The 18,883-nt window shown below is 40.7% G+C and overlaps 1 protein-coding gene across 2 annotated transcripts in view; it reads left to right on the top strand.

Annotated features, from left to right (window-relative positions):
- The window catches only part of THSD7B (thrombospondin type 1 domain containing 7B), a 642,879-nt gene that overhangs the window by 464,192 nt on the left and 159,804 nt on the right, over positions 1–18,883 (top strand). For both annotated transcript variants that reach the window (XM_078376996.1, XM_020779664.3), the window contains one exon: positions 1,896–2,074. In XM_078376996.1, the coding sequence (XP_078233122.1) occupies positions 1,896–2,074 (179 nt within the window). The remainder of the gene's footprint in view (positions 1–1,895; positions 2,075–18,883) is intronic.

Raw genomic sequence — 18,883 nt, 5'->3', positions numbered from 1 at the left:
TACTGGCAGTTGGGTGTAAAAGAATGGCTGATAAATAATGGAAGGCAGTGATTCTGCCTTTTCTAAATGGATCTGAAGTAAATAAGTGGCAAAGATAAAGCATTCATCTGCAAAGTCACAAACCAAATTAGAGTGCATTTTAAATTAGATCATTATGCAGCTTGGGAAAGAGCTGTAATAAAGAGCTATTGTGGAAGAAATTGTTGTAGCTATCAGTATGTTGTCTGGCTGCAGTGCAAAAGGTTAGCAAAATGCTGATACACAGAGTGGGGTTGTTGAAAAAACAGTACAAATGATTCCAAAACTCATAGTAGTTTTTGTACTTATCCTTGTGCTTTAGATTTCCCACTAGTATTAACTGGTTAAGGGTGTTCTAGTAATAAAGCAGGCGTATGTTAAGATAAGTTTGAAGTATCTAAGCTTGTTGTAAGCAACTTTAATTTAAAAGACACAAAAGTAAACTGCCACTTTGGTTGATAGTTTGAGCCTCACCTTTAGTCTTTTAAATTTGTCTGAAGATAGCAACAGTGTGAACAGTTTTGTTCTTTGGATTGAATCCAGTTTGGTCCTCTTTGAAAGAACGTGGCAAAGTTTTTTTCACTCCTGGTTAAAGTGTTGACAAGTCAAGATCAGATGCTACAGTAAACTAAGATGCGGCAGCGACAGATTGATCTTGTTGACCCAGTGATCCTGAGCAATGCTAATTGGACTTTTAGTAGCCTTTGGAAATGCAACCAAATTAATAGAGTCTGTTGAAGAGCCAGAGGCTTCTCATGCCAGCTTCAAGATATTTTGCCATTGGCTGAAATGCCATTTCCTTCTTCAGCATTACAAGCAAATTAAGCAGAAATTTCATTTCAGCATGAAGATATTCCTTAGCTCATCTAGCAAAGATGGAAACCTTTCCAATTGATTAAAAGTTGGTGACAAGAATGGCCAGAATTATGTTAGTTATAACTCAAAGAAATAATCTCTGATACATAATTATGCCTACTCTATAGGCATAAATCTCAGCTGTGATTTGACATAAGTTGTTGCAGGCATTTGCTATCACCCACCAGTTGCATGACTTAGCATGTAACAGCAAATGCTTATGCTGACTTCTTAAGTTGCAGCATTTCACAGGTGAAATTTGTGCCGATGCAGTTAATGCTAGCATATTTTTAGTACCATTCCAGCCAATCAATTGCAGAAATATAACTGTCACCATTTCACAGAAATATATAAGTGTCTCAATTGTAGAAATACGTATAACTGTCAAGAGAAGAGCTTTTTGTGTCCATTAAGTCAATTGAGTTATTTGCAGTAAAACAAAGCAAGAATTTTCTAGCATCTTATTGACCATGTCCATCCAGGAAAAAAAAAAGTAAAGTAGTACTACTACTACCCTTGCATTGGTAAGCTGATTAACACATGCATTTTAAGGGCATTTTATGTGGCTATGTTTTCATGGATGATAGTAAATTTAACCCAGTCAAAACTGCCTAGTTTTTAGAAAAGAAGTCTTTGCTTTTGCCATCCATACCAAGTCTTTAATTCCCATTTAATTGTTTATTTATAGCTCAGCTACTTTGTGTGTAGAAATCATGAGTTCCTCAAAATGTGGAAAATAACTTTCACACAATAATCACATGGTTCGAAAATATCTCAAACTCCATAGACAATGAAAAACAATTCCTGCATTACTTTCTAGATATACCGTCTCATGACTGATGGTTCTCAAGAGTATTCTCTTGCAGCACGATCCTATGCAGATTTCCTCAAAAATAAGTCCCACTGGATTGCATAGGCTATGCATTTAGGTAAATGTGGACAGATCTGTAGCCTCAGTTAGGTTGTAAGTTCTGTATTAATGTAATTCTCATTGTTCTTCTTTTGCTATGTTTTGATTTTAGGTTATGTTGAACAGCCTTGTGTGGTGCCTTGTCCATTTGATTGCAAATTAAGTGACTGGTCTGGTTGGTCTCCATGCAGTTCATCTTGTGGAACAGGAGTAAAAATTCGGTCCAGGTGGCTTAAAGAGAAACCTTACAATGGAGGACGCCCCTGTCCCAAACTTGATCCAAAGAATCAGGTGAGGTGTAGCAAGATATAACCTTCCCCTTGCTTGTGTGCATCCCTCGAAATGTGTATTTCTGTGCACACACATATTGTAATAACATTACTATTTCTTTCTTAAATTTTCTTCCATATTCTTGGGAATATATTAGAGTTCAAAGGAAATTATGAGTTAATAAATATATCAGATTTTGTTTGTAGGCCACAAATCACTTATCACAATCAATGAAATCAGTGAGACTGTTCTGGAGTGAGTGGGATTTCAAGCAGTTTATGAAGATTGATTTTTTTTTTTTGAAACAGGTGCCTGTGGTTCTTCTCCTCCCTACTCAATTTCACTCAGTTCTAATAAGTTTGTATCTGACAATTACAAGGTAATTTTCAAGTGTTTATTCAGTTAGGGAAAGAAACTGATGCACATGGGAATATTCAGATGGAAATTTAGAAGTAAAATGTTTTTCTATTAATGAAAAACTGTAGACATATATTATCCTTTCTACAACATGCATTAATCCTTTAGACGGGAGAATATATGGGTTCGTGCAATTTAAAAATTGTAATACTTTAAAGTCTACTGAAACAAAAATTAACAGTGTTTTCCTTTCTTCAGCTGCCTACTTCTAAAAAATTGTAAATCTTTGTTATATAATCCTTCTGTTTCCATCAAAGACATAATTTTACCTGGAAAGTCCTTCGCTCATTTTTGGCTATAGCTTATAGGCAGTCTTCAGTTCAGATAGCAAAAATTCAGAATATCCACCAACAGCCTATAGTTTGAAGGAGGGAATTGTCTCACCCTATCGTTACAAGAGCAGACACCTCCCCAACCATGACCCACCTCTTGACAATGCTGGCTGCAGCTACCACCAGTGGTTCCTCTCCTTCACCAAGTCTACCTTCTCAGATGCATTGTTACCAGTTACTACAAATCCTGATTCTTCTGTTCCCCATCATTCCTTCTGTCTGCTTGCCAGCCAGGCAGATAGCCAGTGAATCAGCACTTCATGGCATGTACTCTTCCTCCTTCATACTATAAACATTGCATGGGTGGTGCTTGCAATGGGGAAGAAGAGGGACAAGTCCAAGTTGGGGGGGGGTGTCTCAGAGGATCCTCACTGATCCTCACAAGTGCCGTACTATGTTGACACTTGATACTGGCCCTGCCTGTACAATCAGAAAAAAATAGTCTAAAATGTTGCTTCTACCTCTGACCATGTGGAACTGTTCCAGCTTAACGTGGACTAGAGCCCACTCCATTGCTGTGACGAGGGCCAAGAAATCATGCGTTTCCATCTACATTGCGTCTGCCCAAAGTCAACTGGCAGAGCTCTTTGGAGGGACATAAGGTGGCCCTGCTGGTCTACTGATAATTGATACATCTTATTTTGTGAAGTCTGAGAATGTAGACAGGATCCTTAGACAGATGAACGCTTCCATGCTTGTGCTGGATCCTTGCCCTTCCCCTTTCTAGGTCCTAAAAGTAGCCTGACCCAAAGAGTCAGGGAAGTGGTAAGTGCCTCTTTGTAGCAAGGTAGCGTTTCAGTTTGCTTTAAACCAGGCTTTGGTAAGACTTCTTCTCAAAATGATTCCCCTACATTCCAGTCCACTGGATAATTACTAGCTGGTTGATACTGGAACATGTGGTGACCACAAAATATTCTGTTTGGGGCAAGATACTGGAGCATGCCATGAGTTCCTGGATGAGACACGTGATCTAGATCCATTTCAGTCTGGCTTCACCCCTCGTTATAGCAGGGAGTTGGTTTGGTTCCCTGCATGGATGAGCTATGTTGGGAACTGGTCAGAGGGAGTGTGCCCCTGTTAGTTTTGTTAGACCTCTCAGCAACATTTGACAAAATTGATTATGCTACAGTGGTGCCTCAACTTCCGAACTTAATTGGTTCCAGAACTTCGCTCATAACTCAAAATGGCTGTAAGTCAAAGCACCATTTCTCATAGTAATGCATTAAAATACAATTAATCCGTTCCAGCCGAAGAAAAAAGTCACACACAGCCCCCCCCCCAAAAAAAAACCATTGCAAGACCCAACGGAAGGGGAAAAAAGAAAAGCAAACAAACTCTGCAAGACCCATCGGAAATGCAAAAAAACCAAAGCAGAAAGAAAACAAACCATGCTAGATCTATCAGAAATGCAAAAAAAGAACAAAAAGCAAACAAACCATGCAAGACCCTTTGGAAATGCAAAAAACTAACAAACAAACAAAAACAAAGCAGAAAGCAAACAAACCATGCAGGACCCATCGGGGGCTGCCTTTGAAGACTGTCCAGCAACTGCGACTGGTCCAGAATCGAGTTGCACAGCTGGTGAGCGGTTGGGCCACTAGGGGACATATCAAGCCACTTCTGATTAAATTACATTGGTTACCATTTGCTGCTTGGCCCGAATTCAGAGTGCTTGTTTTGACATATAAAGCCCTAAACAGCTTGGGCCCTGGATACCTGAAGGACCACCTCCTTCCATATGAGCCTACCCAGCAGTTAAGATCTAGCCAGGGGACCCTTGTGAAAGAGCCATCCCTCCAGGAGTTAAGAGGGATGGCTTGTAGACAAAGGGTCTTTTTGGCAGCTGCCCCCAGACTATGAAACGCCATCCCAACTGAGATTTGTCTGGCGAAGACGCTGATGACATTTCGGTGCCAGGTCAAAACCTTCCTGTTCCAGAAGACTTTTAATTGAAATAATATCAACTGTGGGTCCTGGTGGCAATTTTTAGAGTATCTATTTTATTTGTATTTTAATTGTTTTATCTTTTTATTGTATTTTTATTGTATTTTAATGGTTGTAAGCCTTCCAGAGACCTTTGGGTAGAGTGGGCGGCATATAAGTTAAATAAATAAATAAATAAATAAATAAATAAATAAATAAATAAATAAATAAATAAATAAATAAATAAGACCCATTGGAAATGGGAAAAAACAACAACCAAAAAACAAATAAACGCTGCAAGACCCATCACAGCATAGAAACATAATCCCACCACCCAGCTCAAAACCACGCTGCCACCCCCACCCAGAACAGTTTTTAAAAAGCAGAAAGCATCACCTTACCTTACCAGGCAGTCCGAAGCCTCCTCCGATCGCACTCTAACTGCTGGGGTGAAAGAGCTACAAAGAAGCAGCCTCTTCACCACCAACGGTTAGTAATTTGAATTCCCCGCCTTTTTCCCCTGCCGTTTTCTGCCGTAACTGGAAGCTCTGGCCACAAGTCGAAGCAAAATTTTGTGGCTGGAGCTGTTCATAACTCAAAATGGTTGTATGTCAGGACGTTCATAAGTTGAGGCACCACTGTATATCCTTCTGTGTCACCTTCCTGGAATGGTATTGTGCCCTCCATACTCTCTGAAAGAATCATCTCAGAAAAGGGTACCATAGAATTCTCTTCTATCTCTCATGCTACCTAATTTATACAGTATATCACAGAAGTGAGTACACCCCCTCACATTTCATAAATATTTTAGTATTTTGACATGACAACACTGAAGAAATGACACTTGGCTACAATGTAAAGCAGTGGGTATACAGCTTGTATAACAGTGTAAATGTGCTGTCATCTCAAAATAATGCAACACATGTCTAAACTGCTTTAGTACTTCGGTTTATGAATTTAATGCGTTCTCCAGGACATTATGTAATGCGAAAAAATTGTCAACCAAAACGCGGTTTGCCATAGGAATGGGGGCAACACTATAAACCTCCAGGCACAATGCATCCTGGGGAAACGTCCTTTGTACTGCAGAAAATATTGTAAACCAAGGCATTATTTTAAATGGATTTCCATTCATAAATCGAAAATTACATTAACCGAGGCATTCGTAAACTGAGATACTATTGTACATCCCTAAGTGACAATGTTCAAATTCGGCCCAAGTAACTGTTTTCCCTCTCTGGTGTCATGAGACCCGTTAGTGTCACAAGTCTCAGGTGTGAAGGGGGAGCAAGTGTTATCGCTCTCACTCTCTCAGACTGGTCACTGGAAGTCCCACAAGGCACCTCATGGTCATGAACTATCTGAGGATCTGAAAAAAACAATCGTTGTTCTACATAAAGATGGTCTAGGCTATAAAAAGTGTCAGAGTCCAGCTCTAACATCAGTAAACGGGAGAGTACTCTGAAGAAAGACAATGGAGACTGCAGTCAGGGATTCAACAACGAAGCATGCTCGGTCGTGCCTGTAGGAAAAGCAAAACTCTCTTTGGCCACGCCCGGCACCTCCTTTTATTCAAAACTCAGGTTACACAGGAATATTACAACCAATGAGGCATCAAATATGTTCTGCCTAGCAACGACTGACACATACATGAATTAACTATATTAAAGAGCTAGGCATTCGGCTGATGTATTCTGCCTACGTGACCTCCTTGCTCAGCTTTAATGGTCAGCAGACTCCCACAAAAAAGATTGCCAAAACCCTGAAACTGAGCTGCAGCACGGTGGCCAAAACCATACAGCGGTTTAACACAACAGGTTCCAACTCAGAACAGGCCTCGCCATGGTCAACCAAAGAAGTTGAGTGCCCATGCTCAGCGTCATATCCAGAAGTTGACTTTGTGAAATAGATGTATGAGTGCTGCCAGCATTGCTGCAGTGGTTGAAGGGGTGGGGTGGGGTCAACCTGTCACACTGCATCAAATTAGTCTCCAGGACTGTTGTCCCAGAAGGAAGCCTCTTCTAAAGATGATGCACAAGAAAGCCCACATACAGTTTGCTGCAGACAAGCAGACTAAGGATATGGATTTCTGGTACCATGTCCTGTGGTCCGGTGAGACCAAGATAAACTTATTTGGTTCAGATGGTGTCAAGCGTGTGTGGCAGCAACCAGGTGAGGAGTACAAAGACAAGTGTGTTGTGCCTACAGTCAAGCATGGTGTTGGGAGTGTCGTGGTCTAGGGCTGCATGAGTGCTGCCAGCACTGGGGAGCTACAGTTCATTGAGGGAACCATGAATGCCAACATGTACTGTGACATACTGAAACAGAGCATGATCCCCCTCCCTTCAGAGACTGGGCTGCAGGGCAGTATTCCAACATGATAACGACCCCAAACACTCCTCCGAAATGACCACTGCTTTGCTAAAGAAGTTCAGGTGATGGACTGGCCAAGCATGTCTCAAGACCTAAACCCTATTGAGCATCTGTGGGGCATCCTGAAAAGGAAGGTGGAGGTGTGCAAGGTCTCTAACATCCACCAGCTTTCTGATGTCGCCATGGAAGAATAGAAGAGGACTCCAGTGGCAACCTGTGAAGCTCTGGTGAACTCTATGCCCAAAAGGGTTAAGGCAGTGCTGGAAAATAATGGTGGCCACACAAAATATTGACACTTTGTGCCCAATGTGGACATTGTCTCTTAGGGGTATACTCAATTTTGTTGCCAGCGGTTTAGATATTAATGTCTGTGTTTTGCATTATTTTGAGGGGACAGCACATTTACACTGTTATAGAAGCTGTATACTAACTGCTTTACATTGTAGGCAAGTGCCATTTCTTTAGTGTTGTCACATGAGGAGATAATACTAAAATATTTATGAAATGTGAGGGAGTGTACTCACTTCTGTGATATACTGTACTTGGAACTGCTGGGAAATGTTGCCTGGACATTTGTGGTTCAGTGATAACACTCTGATGACACCCAACTCTATATCTCCTTTCTGTATAACTTCAAGGATGCTGTTTTAGTTCTAAAGCTGTAATGGACTAGATGGGTGAAGCATACCAAAGCTTGGATGCTCCTCATCAGTCAAAAGGGAGATCAGAGAATATGGATTCAGTTTTTGCTGAATGATCCACAGCTTGGATGCCCTTCTTGCTTCTTTTCTGAGCCTGGATGTTCATGTTTTGCCAGTGTCCAGGAGGTAGTTGCACAAGCTAGTGTGCTGGCTCTGTTTGTTCCTTGCAGTATCTGATCTGATTATGGTGGAACTTGCTTGAGTTACTTCCTGTTTGGTTTACTGTAACACACTCTGTCTCCGAAGGTCCAAAATGCTGCAGCCAGACCTCTACTAAATGAAGCTGGTTATAAGGTGCCCATAACTCCCATCTTACATTACCTCTAGTGACTGATGGTTTGTTTTTGGGCCCAGTGCAAAATGCTGGTTATAACCTATTGGTTTCAGGCTATTTGAAGGGCTGTTGCGTCCCAAATAATCCTTCTTGGCTTTTGAGGTTGTTGGATGTGATGTAGTTCAAAATGTCTGGAGTAAATCAAGTGGCCTCCTTGGATCTGAACACTATGGCTGGAGGTCAGTCAACCATAACTTACAGAAACTTCCGAGTTTGTTAATTTTGTAGCAAGAGACAACTTTGAGCCATAGCTTCAGTTTTCTTTTAGCCAAATGTGGATTCAAATCCACCTTAAAGTGATTCACATTATTTCCTTTTCTAGGTCTAGGTTTAGACAAATCTTTTGAAAAATTGTTATTGCTTTCTGCACATTAAAATACATTAGCGGCAAGGTAATAGAAACAGAGCCGAAGGAAATATGATAGAGGAATGCTCAATAAGATAAATAATGCCCATATCTCAGTATTTTCCTTCCTGGATCTGGGAGATCAGCAAAACAGGTAAAATGCAATCCCTGTTTATATAATATGCAGAGGATAAGTGCCTGAAGAAAGAGTGAGTCACATTATCTGCAAATACTCTTGCAAAATGTTTATGTGAAAATTCAAATATCTTTCTCTTGCTAGCTTCCTAATTGTAATCGTTTTAGCAATTCTTTGCGACTGGATTTCTCATTGTTTTATAGTGGACAACCCTTTTGGGAAATGAGAAGCTGAGGGAGGAACATAATAGCATATTGTAAATTCTCATTAAGTGAGACACATGGAGTATGTGTGTGTGTGTTTGTGTGTTGAATCATGTTCATGAATAACCAATTACACAATTTCGTTGGATTCAAGTAGCTTCTGTGGCCGCATGAGAAGTAGAAAAACCAGAATAAAAACTATGCTAGCTTATTTTCTGCTTCACTGTGCAAATTGTCCCTAAAGCGGTATAGTGAAAGAGAGTGGTTGAGAAGTGGGTATAATAACTTTAGTGGATAATAATTGTGTACGGATATTCTTTTTAAAAATTGACAGCAGCTCAGTGACCTTCAGGCATTGGATCATGTCCAGACATCCTTTTCTTCGCCATTGCCGTTGCGTTCAGTACTTCCAGGCTATTTTCATTTGCCCACAACATATTCTTAAGCCCATAATAGGACTTGTGCCATTGGAAATGCTTTCCATTGAAGCACAGCCACCATTATTTAGAACCCAAGAGTTTGTGTACATTAGAGATTTGCAAATAAACGACATGCAAGCATGTTTCCCCTCTTGGCGATAATCCAAACTCTACACTCAACAAGTGGAATCAGCTTGTTGTGGCATCCCCATGAAGAATTTCCAGCACTGACACACTTTGCATGGCTAATAGTGCATGGCTAATAATGGGGTGACATGGAGCCTTTGGTGTCACTCAGAAGAATAATCTGTAATGGATCCTGGCCGTTAAGCATCTTTTATAGAGGCATATGCTCAAGTTTCCTTAGTATTTCCTTATTAAAACACGATAGCATAGCAAGCTGTTGCTAAGCACATAATATGCAATTTTTAATAATGGGAGATTAAATAAGAGCTCCAGGGCTTTATTGCTTGATTATTCCTTTCTGTGATTTTAAAGTCTGCAGTATTTTTAACTCACATATTCCCAGGGGTTACAGCTTACTTTACAATGCATGCCTAGTATGAGATTGCATTCTAAATGAAGGAAAAAAACCCATATATATTGTATATAAGCTTAATTCTTAAATTCTTCACCTTTGTTCTTGTTTAATACATAAAACCATGCTGGTATGGTGACTGGCAAGTTATTTTAGAACTTGGTAGGTGGCAGAAGATTAAACTACTTGCAATTTTATTTTCTTGGATTTATATCCCTATACCACACCCAGTGAACTTCTTATTCTTAGTGATATTCTTATCTCTTTTTTTCCTTTCTGCTTGCTACTTGTGAGGGAAACCAGATGCTGAATTAGCATGGATCCTTAATTGATCCATCAGGGATCTTCTGTTGCATGCATTTATTTTCAATTTGTATAATGAATCGTGGTGTCATCATGGCTGAAGTTTTCTGTCCCAGTCTTGAGAGTGTCATACGTAAAGTTTAAAATCACAATAGTGAGGATCCCAATTGTGTCATGTAGCATAAACTGGACAGTGCGCAAGTGGTGTTTCCACTGACTTCCACTGACGTCTGTCTTGCATTCAAGTGTACTTCAGTTGTGCATTTAGTCAGAGATTTGCGCATGCAACAGATGGCTAGAAAACTGCGAAGACTGCTTGCATGATTCACTTAACTCTCATGATATTTTACAGTGGTCCAGTAATGAGAAGCAACTGTTTACATGCTGCCCTCATTGCAAGTGGAGGTTAAAATAAGGAGACAAGTTACCAGTAATTGGACTGAAATTGAGTTACATTTATGAATATAAACTGAGATCAAGTAGAGTGTCAGTGTAGCTAGCTTAACACATAAAGGAAGAAACTCAGCAGCCATAACTAATGGGAAAGTCAACACTGGTCTTGGATAGGTAATAGACTAAAACATCTCAAAATTTACCAATTTGTTGGTGCAGGGAGAAATTATAGTCTCACCCATTCCGCCAAGCAGGAACTCCCAAATTGATCAGCCAGGCTGATCCCAAGAGGGATCATTATCAGATACATGGGTCTCATTGTCCTGAGCAGGGATCACCAGTGTCATAAATGTGCCTTGGGGTACTTAATCTTATAACCTCCCCCATCTCCAAATTACCTGCACATACCTGTCACAAGCACTTGACAAGCCTCCAATTAATTGATCACCATCCCTTCCAGGCTTCTGTTTACTGACCTTTATCAAAAACCTAGGACTAACCATAGCACATGTTAAAGGAACCCTTCCATCTATATATTGATTTGCAAGCTGTCTTGGTAATATAATTAAGGATAGATGGGTTTGTTTTATGGACAGTTTTAATTTTGTACTTCACCCGTGTATCCAAGAATGGTTTCCTGACATTCCATTTACTACTACAACCCAGCTCTTTATCAACTAAACTATAACTTCTGAAGCTTAACAGTGCCTCGATACAATTATCAGATGTATAAACCAAGGGTGAGAGATCTCCAGAGTTCCAGGAGTATAACATACTCATTACTGTGCCTTGGAGGGCTGCACCTACTCCCATGACCCCATTCTCCAAAATTCTTACAAAAATGAAGGCTTTAAAGCCCCTTTGTTTTTTCAAAATTATTAATTATTTTTTGGGAGAGTGAGGGTCCCAGAGATGCTGAGGACCCCAAACATGTCAAAGTTGCCTCCGTGGCCCTGATAGGACTCAAGACAGGTATCTGAGGGAATTTTTAAAGAGGATATGTGAGAGCATGGAGTTATGGGATACTGAGGGCTGTGTCTGGGCCCAGAGGAACTCCATATAGCATCACCCCCTTGTTTTCAGTCAAATCAAAAACCCTAATTTGAAGCAGGTATGTGGGAAAATGCCTGCAGCCCAAAGACTGGAATGCTCACCAGACAGAAGGAAACCCACAAATTGCTTTTGCTGCTGGTTCCTTGGGGAAGTCCTCTCCAGCACTTTTATTTGTTCATAAGTAGAGATGGGTGTAACAAACTGGATGTAACAAGGGTCCAGCCCCTAGGGCCGGACCATCCACTCACGTGTCTGCTGCTGGCGCAGGCTCTGCTCTCCCTTTCAATCACTCCAGAGCTCCCAGTCAGCTATCCACTCTTGGCAGAAGAAGGGAAGACAAGTCTCCCTGCCAGGCTGATGAGTGGATAACCAACCGGAGCTCCAGAGCAATTGGAAAGGAGAGTGGAGCCAGGACTGGTGGCGGATGCATGAGTGGACGGTCCGGCCCCGGGGGGTGGGACCCTTGTAACGTCCATCTCTGCTCATAAGCCACCTGCCACTTGGTGGCTCCCTTTTGAGCATTTCAGAATTTAAGGTGAAAATAATGAAGCAATTATATAATTTGTGTCCAGAATAATATAAGTCAAAATGACAAAGAGAAGAAAAAACCCTCTCTTAATTCAGTTTTATTTACTCACAGCCGTACACTTTCCACCCTACTCCCCAGCCAATGCCAAGACCTCAGGCCACTCATGACAGCTCTCTGGATCAGTAATCCATCAGCATTTACAGAAAGCTTCACTGCAAATCCTTTTCCTCTCTGGAAGGAGGCAGGCAGCTACACAAATTTTCAGAAACATCTTAGAAAAATTAGCACAAGGATGGTGGCTGAATTTTTCATCCTACTTTCAGTGCAATTTCACCAAAATTAGAAGAGGAACTAGGGAAGGTCAACGTGCCCCAAAGAAAGAGTTATTATTACTTCACCTCAGTTGCTGAAGTTCAATTAGTTTGGAGTAGTATTTTCAAGGGGGGGGAGTTTGGTTCCTGCCAAATCTCAGATGAACAGTGTGCCATGTTGCTTGACTTGCCTGGGTTGGGTGTCATAAATCAGCATGACAACAGCTAACAATGAAATTATTCTCCTGCTTTTGTCTAGGGAACAAAGGAGCACAGCAGGATTGATGTCTTACCTGCCCTTTGACAGCAAGTTTACTTCTTTCTTTCCCCCCATCTTAGGTGTTCAAAACTGTACATGGAAGCTTCCAAATTATACACATTCCTTTGTAAATATCTATCTTCCTGTCCTCAATGGCATCCACATACCTCTGGCCAGTGTCATACCATTGCTTTGGACCGACCAGCATGTTCCCCCCCCCTTTATTTTGTAAACCCATTATGTCAGATTGGTTATCAGGAACTTTTGGATAGCTCAGTGGTTTAGGCATCTGTCTGCAGAGCCAGAAGTTGGCACTGTGCCTCTTTGATGGGGGGCTGGACAATGATCCACAGGTCTCCTTCTAACTCTGTAGCTCTAAACATAATGTGCTGTTTTTGTTTCCAAAACTGAACTCTGGCATCTAATTGAATAGTTTGGCTTCTTGCAGTTAGTTTTTGTACAGGCTTCTTTATAAAGATTTTATGAGTTCACACAGCAGTAGTATAAAAATAACCAAATCAATAAACTGCTGAGATAAAACTAAACTGAAAGATACATTATATATATCTATATCTATCTCTGTCTCTTAGAAACCCTAAAATAATAACTACAAAAGTAACTTAGACATCCAAATAATCACAATGATAAACCTTGCCTCCAGGCACAAAAATGATATTAACTTATTTTTATTTAATGCTGAAGTAGGCAATTGAGACTTAACAAAGTCAGATAGGTCACCTGGCACAAGTTCAATTACTCCTGTTATCCTCTGTTAATATCCACAGAGAAGACCTTAGCACATCAGTGATCCATCAATACTTAGATCATAACCTCCAGGCCAACATACCCTCTAATTTTCTGTCCTGCTGTGTGGGAGCTTCACTCTGTGTGTGCGGGGTTGGGCAGGGCTTCATTCAAAACAGGAAGTAAAGAAACCAGCTGCTGGTTGCCCATGCACAGCCCCGCTAGAGCTCTGGTGAGCGCGCACACACACACGTACAGCTTAGAGGGAATGCTGCTTCAGGCTATTTCAAAGTCATTACAAAGGCTGAAGGGGAAGGTGTGAGATAGTATGGAACAGCTTCCACCTGTCTCTCTATCTTTCTGCACTGGGATGAGCAATGTTGGTGGGTCCATGGACCAACTTCTTGCTGCCAGAATCTGCCAGAATGGACCCAAAAATTGTCAGCTTCGCACTGCAATAATACGCAGAGTTATCTGATTGAAGACACACACACGCTCTTCTTCTGTAATAAGACACGTGTATTATACAAATATACAAACTGGCAGAACTTCGGCGTAGCAGGCAAACAATAGGCAAACTGGCATAGAGGATAGTAGCAAGAGAAAGAAGGAGAAGATACATTAATATTCATACTGTTCACTTATATACAGTTACGCAGCTTCTTCTGTCCAATCACAGGACGCATTACATTATCTTCTTCATGTGGGTGTCACCACTTCTCCAGGCATTGCATCATCTTCTCCTCTGTCACAGTGACTCAGCAGTCACACAGCTGTTCATTATGGCAGCTCATTAATGTTACATTTAATACATGTTCAGGCCTATAAAATTACAATATTTTGACAAAAATGCCACATATTTTTGCAAAAAATGGAAAATCTGGGAGGGTGAGAAATGCTTATTAGAGCAAGAGGACCCAGCAATCTATTTAAATAATGACTTCTTGTTCTTGGAGACTTCTGGGATTTGCAGTTCTTTCTCTTTTTTGCTGGGGACGATGCTTACCATGGTGATGACAATGATGATAGTGATGATGGTGATGATTTATACTAGGGAGGGAGGGGAATGGGGTATGGAAAAATAGATGTGGGAACCACACATCGCTAGGACTGTACATCCGCCAGCTTTGTTACATATGTAAGACTGTACATTTGCCGTCCTTCTTACACATCTGAGATCACAAGGAATCAGAGACAGGGGTAGTGGAACAAATCCAAAAGGTACTGCCATCGTGTTATTGAGGAACTGCAAGTGGACTTATCCATTCTGGGACAACATAGTCTACTTCAAAAGAAGGACTGGTTGATACTCATTCATGCATGTTTGTTTGCTGGGGTGGGGAAGATTAGCGCAGTACATTTTCAAGATGAACTTCACTCTTTCTATAATGATGCCAAAAAATGTTCTCTTTAAGAAAATAACTGGAGGAGCAACAGCAGTCACTCCAGTTGCTAGCTAACAATTATCCTGTGCACCAACTGCTTAATACATTGGTCACCTACTCTGGCACTTTGGCAACAGTCCAATAAAGTTAAAAAGAATGTCATATTTTCATTACTTTCCTTGGGATCTCTCTCCATGGTGAGTGAGAGCATAACTCAACTAGCCAACTAGGAATGTGACATATTTCTAAGTTGTCAGTATTAGATGGAGAAACTCATTAAAAGTTTAGAAGCCGATCCCAATTACAACTTAGAGTGGTTGTCAAATGTCATAGCCATGACTGAGGTGTCAGGGAAATAATTTCTCTATAGAGAGAGGCAGTTTGGTGGTATAATGGCCAAAAATTCATTGCACATAATAATATTGAGACCTTTTACTGCCTTTACATGTTCTCCATATCAGGGCTTATGGAATGCCACTGTAGATTTTCAGTACATTGAACTTTCTCCTTGAAGTTATGGGAATGGGGAGTCTTCATTTATATCTATGACATTTTTCTGACTAAGTTTCACAGTAAGCAATGACACAATTTGCTTGCCGTTAAGTGTAAGACTTCCAAGGGTATCACTTGGCATTGTTCATAATCTGAAGCTTATGATATTCAGGGTCATCTTTTTTATTCTGTATTGTGTTTGTGTGTGGGGGGGGGAATACCATTTGCAGTGCCATGCACTTGCTTTATTTATTTATTTATTTATTTGATTTCTATTTCTATATACCCCATTAATACAAGCATTGCCCTGGACAGTTTAAAGTTTAAACCGTGCTTTTCACATTAGCCGTATGTGGGCATTCGGTGGAATGTTAAATGGGTGTCAGAGATACAGACATGCTCCTGAACATGCCCATGCACTGAGTAGTAGCATAGATCTTTGCACTAAGTTCAGTGAAGAAGGCAGCGTTGCGGACTGCAGGAGCTCTAGCCATGTTTAGCCGAACATGCTGATGGAGCCATGAAGCAGTGTTCAAAGCAGGAAAGTCTCATTTAGTTCTGGTTTATAGAGACATTCAGGGATGGCGATTAAGTCTGTGCATAGGTCTATAGCATGCTTTTAGCTCAGCACTGCCAGCAGGTGAACCTCTGTATTGGGCTTTTCTATAAGGAAGCAAACCCTAGATTCCGCCAAATATAAGGCAACTAATCAGTAGCCACTTCCATTGCTGGACTCCTTGTATCATAAGCATAGAAAATGTATTGTTGAGTTTAGGGTGTGTGTTTTAGCATTTTATAGAGTACATTTCAGGGCCTTTAGCATGCCATACAGTATTTTAATAATTTGTTCAAGAAATGCTAAAAGAGGATAGTATTCTAATAGGCATTGAACATGATTAGAGATGGACACAAACCTGAAAAAAATGATGGTTTATGATGGTTTGTGGTTGGCCATGAACCACAAACCAACCAGAAAACTGAACTGCAAACTGGTTTGATTTAGGATTCCTGCCTGGTAAGGAGGCCTTATTTTTCTCATCTTGTGCTGCCACCATGCCACACACACACACACACACACACCAGCATCAGCACAGCCTTCAAGGAGTCTGGGCAGTTCTTTCTGCACCAGCACCTGCCTCCCAGCTGATCAGGGTGATCCAGTGGGGGTCATTTCTGGTGGTGGCAGAACAACAATGACAGCAGAGGAAAGAGGAGGAGGGTGAGGTGACAGGACCAGGTAAGGAGGTGACCAGGGGCAGCGGGAAGGGAGCAGGCAGGCAGGCAGGCGGGCATCCATTTTGTTAAAGCAAAATGAAGTGCTGAATGGGGAAAAGTTTTACACTTGATTTCACTTTGGGAAAATGAGTTGCACATATCAAATCACAAACCGAGCTGGTTCATCCCCCCCCCACCCCAGTTTGTAGTCCAGTTTGTCTGATTTCTAAACATGAGAAAACTTTCCTGCTTACCTAGTACATTTGTGGCTGCAGTGATACTGGAATTGGAAACTATATTATGGCAATAAGGAGTGTTAGATTTTGCCACTCATGACACTAAAGTTTTCCATCTCTGTGTAGTAAGGAACATACCATTGTCTGAACTCTGGATCCTGAGAGAATAGTCTGCAAAATAACACTTCAGTAAGATTTAATAATATTCTAGAAATTCTTGATCAGCTGAGTCAAACATGATATTTCACTGAGAAAAGGGAATTGTTTGAGATGCTGAAGTGTTTTAAATAATGTGGAGGTGTGCAAAATAAGGGCCACAGGTTTAAAATCTGCAAGTAAATGAATTTTTCCACAATTCTCGTATGTTTCCTGATATACTACTAAATAAGGCTAGGATCTCTTAAAGGTAAATATGTCAACACAAAAGTCAGAAAATAAAAAGGATTTAAGTTTCATGAGATGTTGGAAGGACAGTGCAGAATAATAGAGACTATGCCTTGTTTGTTTTATTTATTGTTTGCCCACTGAGGTGGATATATATCTAGTACTCTCCAGTATTGTGCTATGATTTGTCACCCAATTAATAATGACTTACAAGACATTTAGTCCTTATGTATCTTGTATATTCTACAAGTCAGTTATTATGTCTGCTTTTATCTAACAGTCATTTATCATTCTAATTCAGAAGTGGCTTTTGACTGTTACTGTTATATCTTTTAACATTTGCAATGGACAAATCCTAATAAGTGTTACGGAGCAGTGCTTCACCCAGCCTTCATCTCTGTGTGGCAAGACACGGATCAGCGATAAGATTTGTTTTACTCTTCTGAAACGTCTTAGAAAGAGGCCTCCCTGAGTATTTCAAGTATTCTTCATCTGACATGTCTTATAGTCCCTATACCAGTCTTTGGATTTGGGAGCTCATGCTGCCCATGAATACAAACTTAACCCTACAAAGAAAGCAAAGCTCCTTCCCAGTCAGATTGACTTCGAAGAGTAGACTTGCCCAAGCATCCACTGAAACCAAGAGACACCTTAAGCACCATGGTATGGACCATGGACCTCTAGTTACCAAAGGCTCCACTTTTAGCAGATCAGACTCAGACTTGGATTTACAAGAAGACTTCCTTTCTGTTATTGCCACCATCCCTTAATATAATGTGGGATATGCTAACCTTCCCTCCACTTCAGAGGACTTCTGCTCATATTCAGATTTGATCGTATGAATGGCTAAGTCATTGGAGCTGGAGATACAGAGACCGTCTCCACCCAAATTGGACCCACTGTACAACCAAATCAACAAAGATATTGCAACACCAGTTCACATTGCATTGTTACCAACTCTGCTTTACCTTGTCAAGCAATTTTGGAATAAACCAGACTAGATGGTTCCACTCTTCCCAAAGAGTGGAAAATGTATACAAAATTCATGATGCAGAAGCCTCCTTTCACTCCCAACCAAATTCTATTATAGTGGAAGTATCTCCACTGGCCTTGTTGTTAGACAAGCTTTCTAAGGCCCACTTGACTTCACTCTCCAGGATGTCTGACTCAAGGTCAGCAACCACACTATCTAGGTTGTCCAGGATATCCAAATCTTTCTGGTATAGTTCCTCTGTGTATTCTTGCCACCTCTTCTTGATGTCTTCTGCTTCTGTGAGGTCCCTACCATTTTTGTCCTTTATCATGTTCATTTTTGCACAAAATGTTCCTTTAATATCTCCCTAAACAGATCTCTGGTTTTTACTTTTCTATTATTTTCCTCTATTTCTTTGCATTGTTCATTTAAGAAGGCCCTGTTGTCTCTTCTTGCTATTCTTTGGAAGTCTGCATTCAATTTTCTGTAACTTTCCTTATCTCCCTTGCATTTTGTTTCCCTTCTCTTCTCTGCTATTTGTAAGGCGTCGTTGAACAGCCACTTTGCTTTCTTGCATTTCCTTTTCTTTGGGATGGTTTTTGTTGCTGCCTCCTGTACAATGTTACAAGTCTCTGTCCAAAGTTCTTCAGGCACTCTGTCCACCAAATCTAGTTCCTTAAATCTGTTCTTCACTTCCACTGTGTATTCATAATGGATTTGGTTTAGATTATACCTGACTAGCCCAGTGATTTTTCCTTCTCTCTTCAGTTAAAGCTTGAATTTTGCTATGAGAAGCTGACAATGCAGCCATATAACAGAATTTTTTAGTGG

The sequence above is a fragment of the Pogona vitticeps genome, chromosome 1, assembly GCF_051106095.1.
Source record: "Pogona vitticeps strain Pit_001003342236 chromosome 1, PviZW2.1, whole genome shotgun sequence".
Lineage (NCBI taxonomy): Eukaryota > Metazoa > Chordata > Lepidosauria > Squamata > Agamidae > Pogona > Pogona vitticeps.
This window is presented reverse-complemented; position numbering and strand designations above follow the sequence as displayed.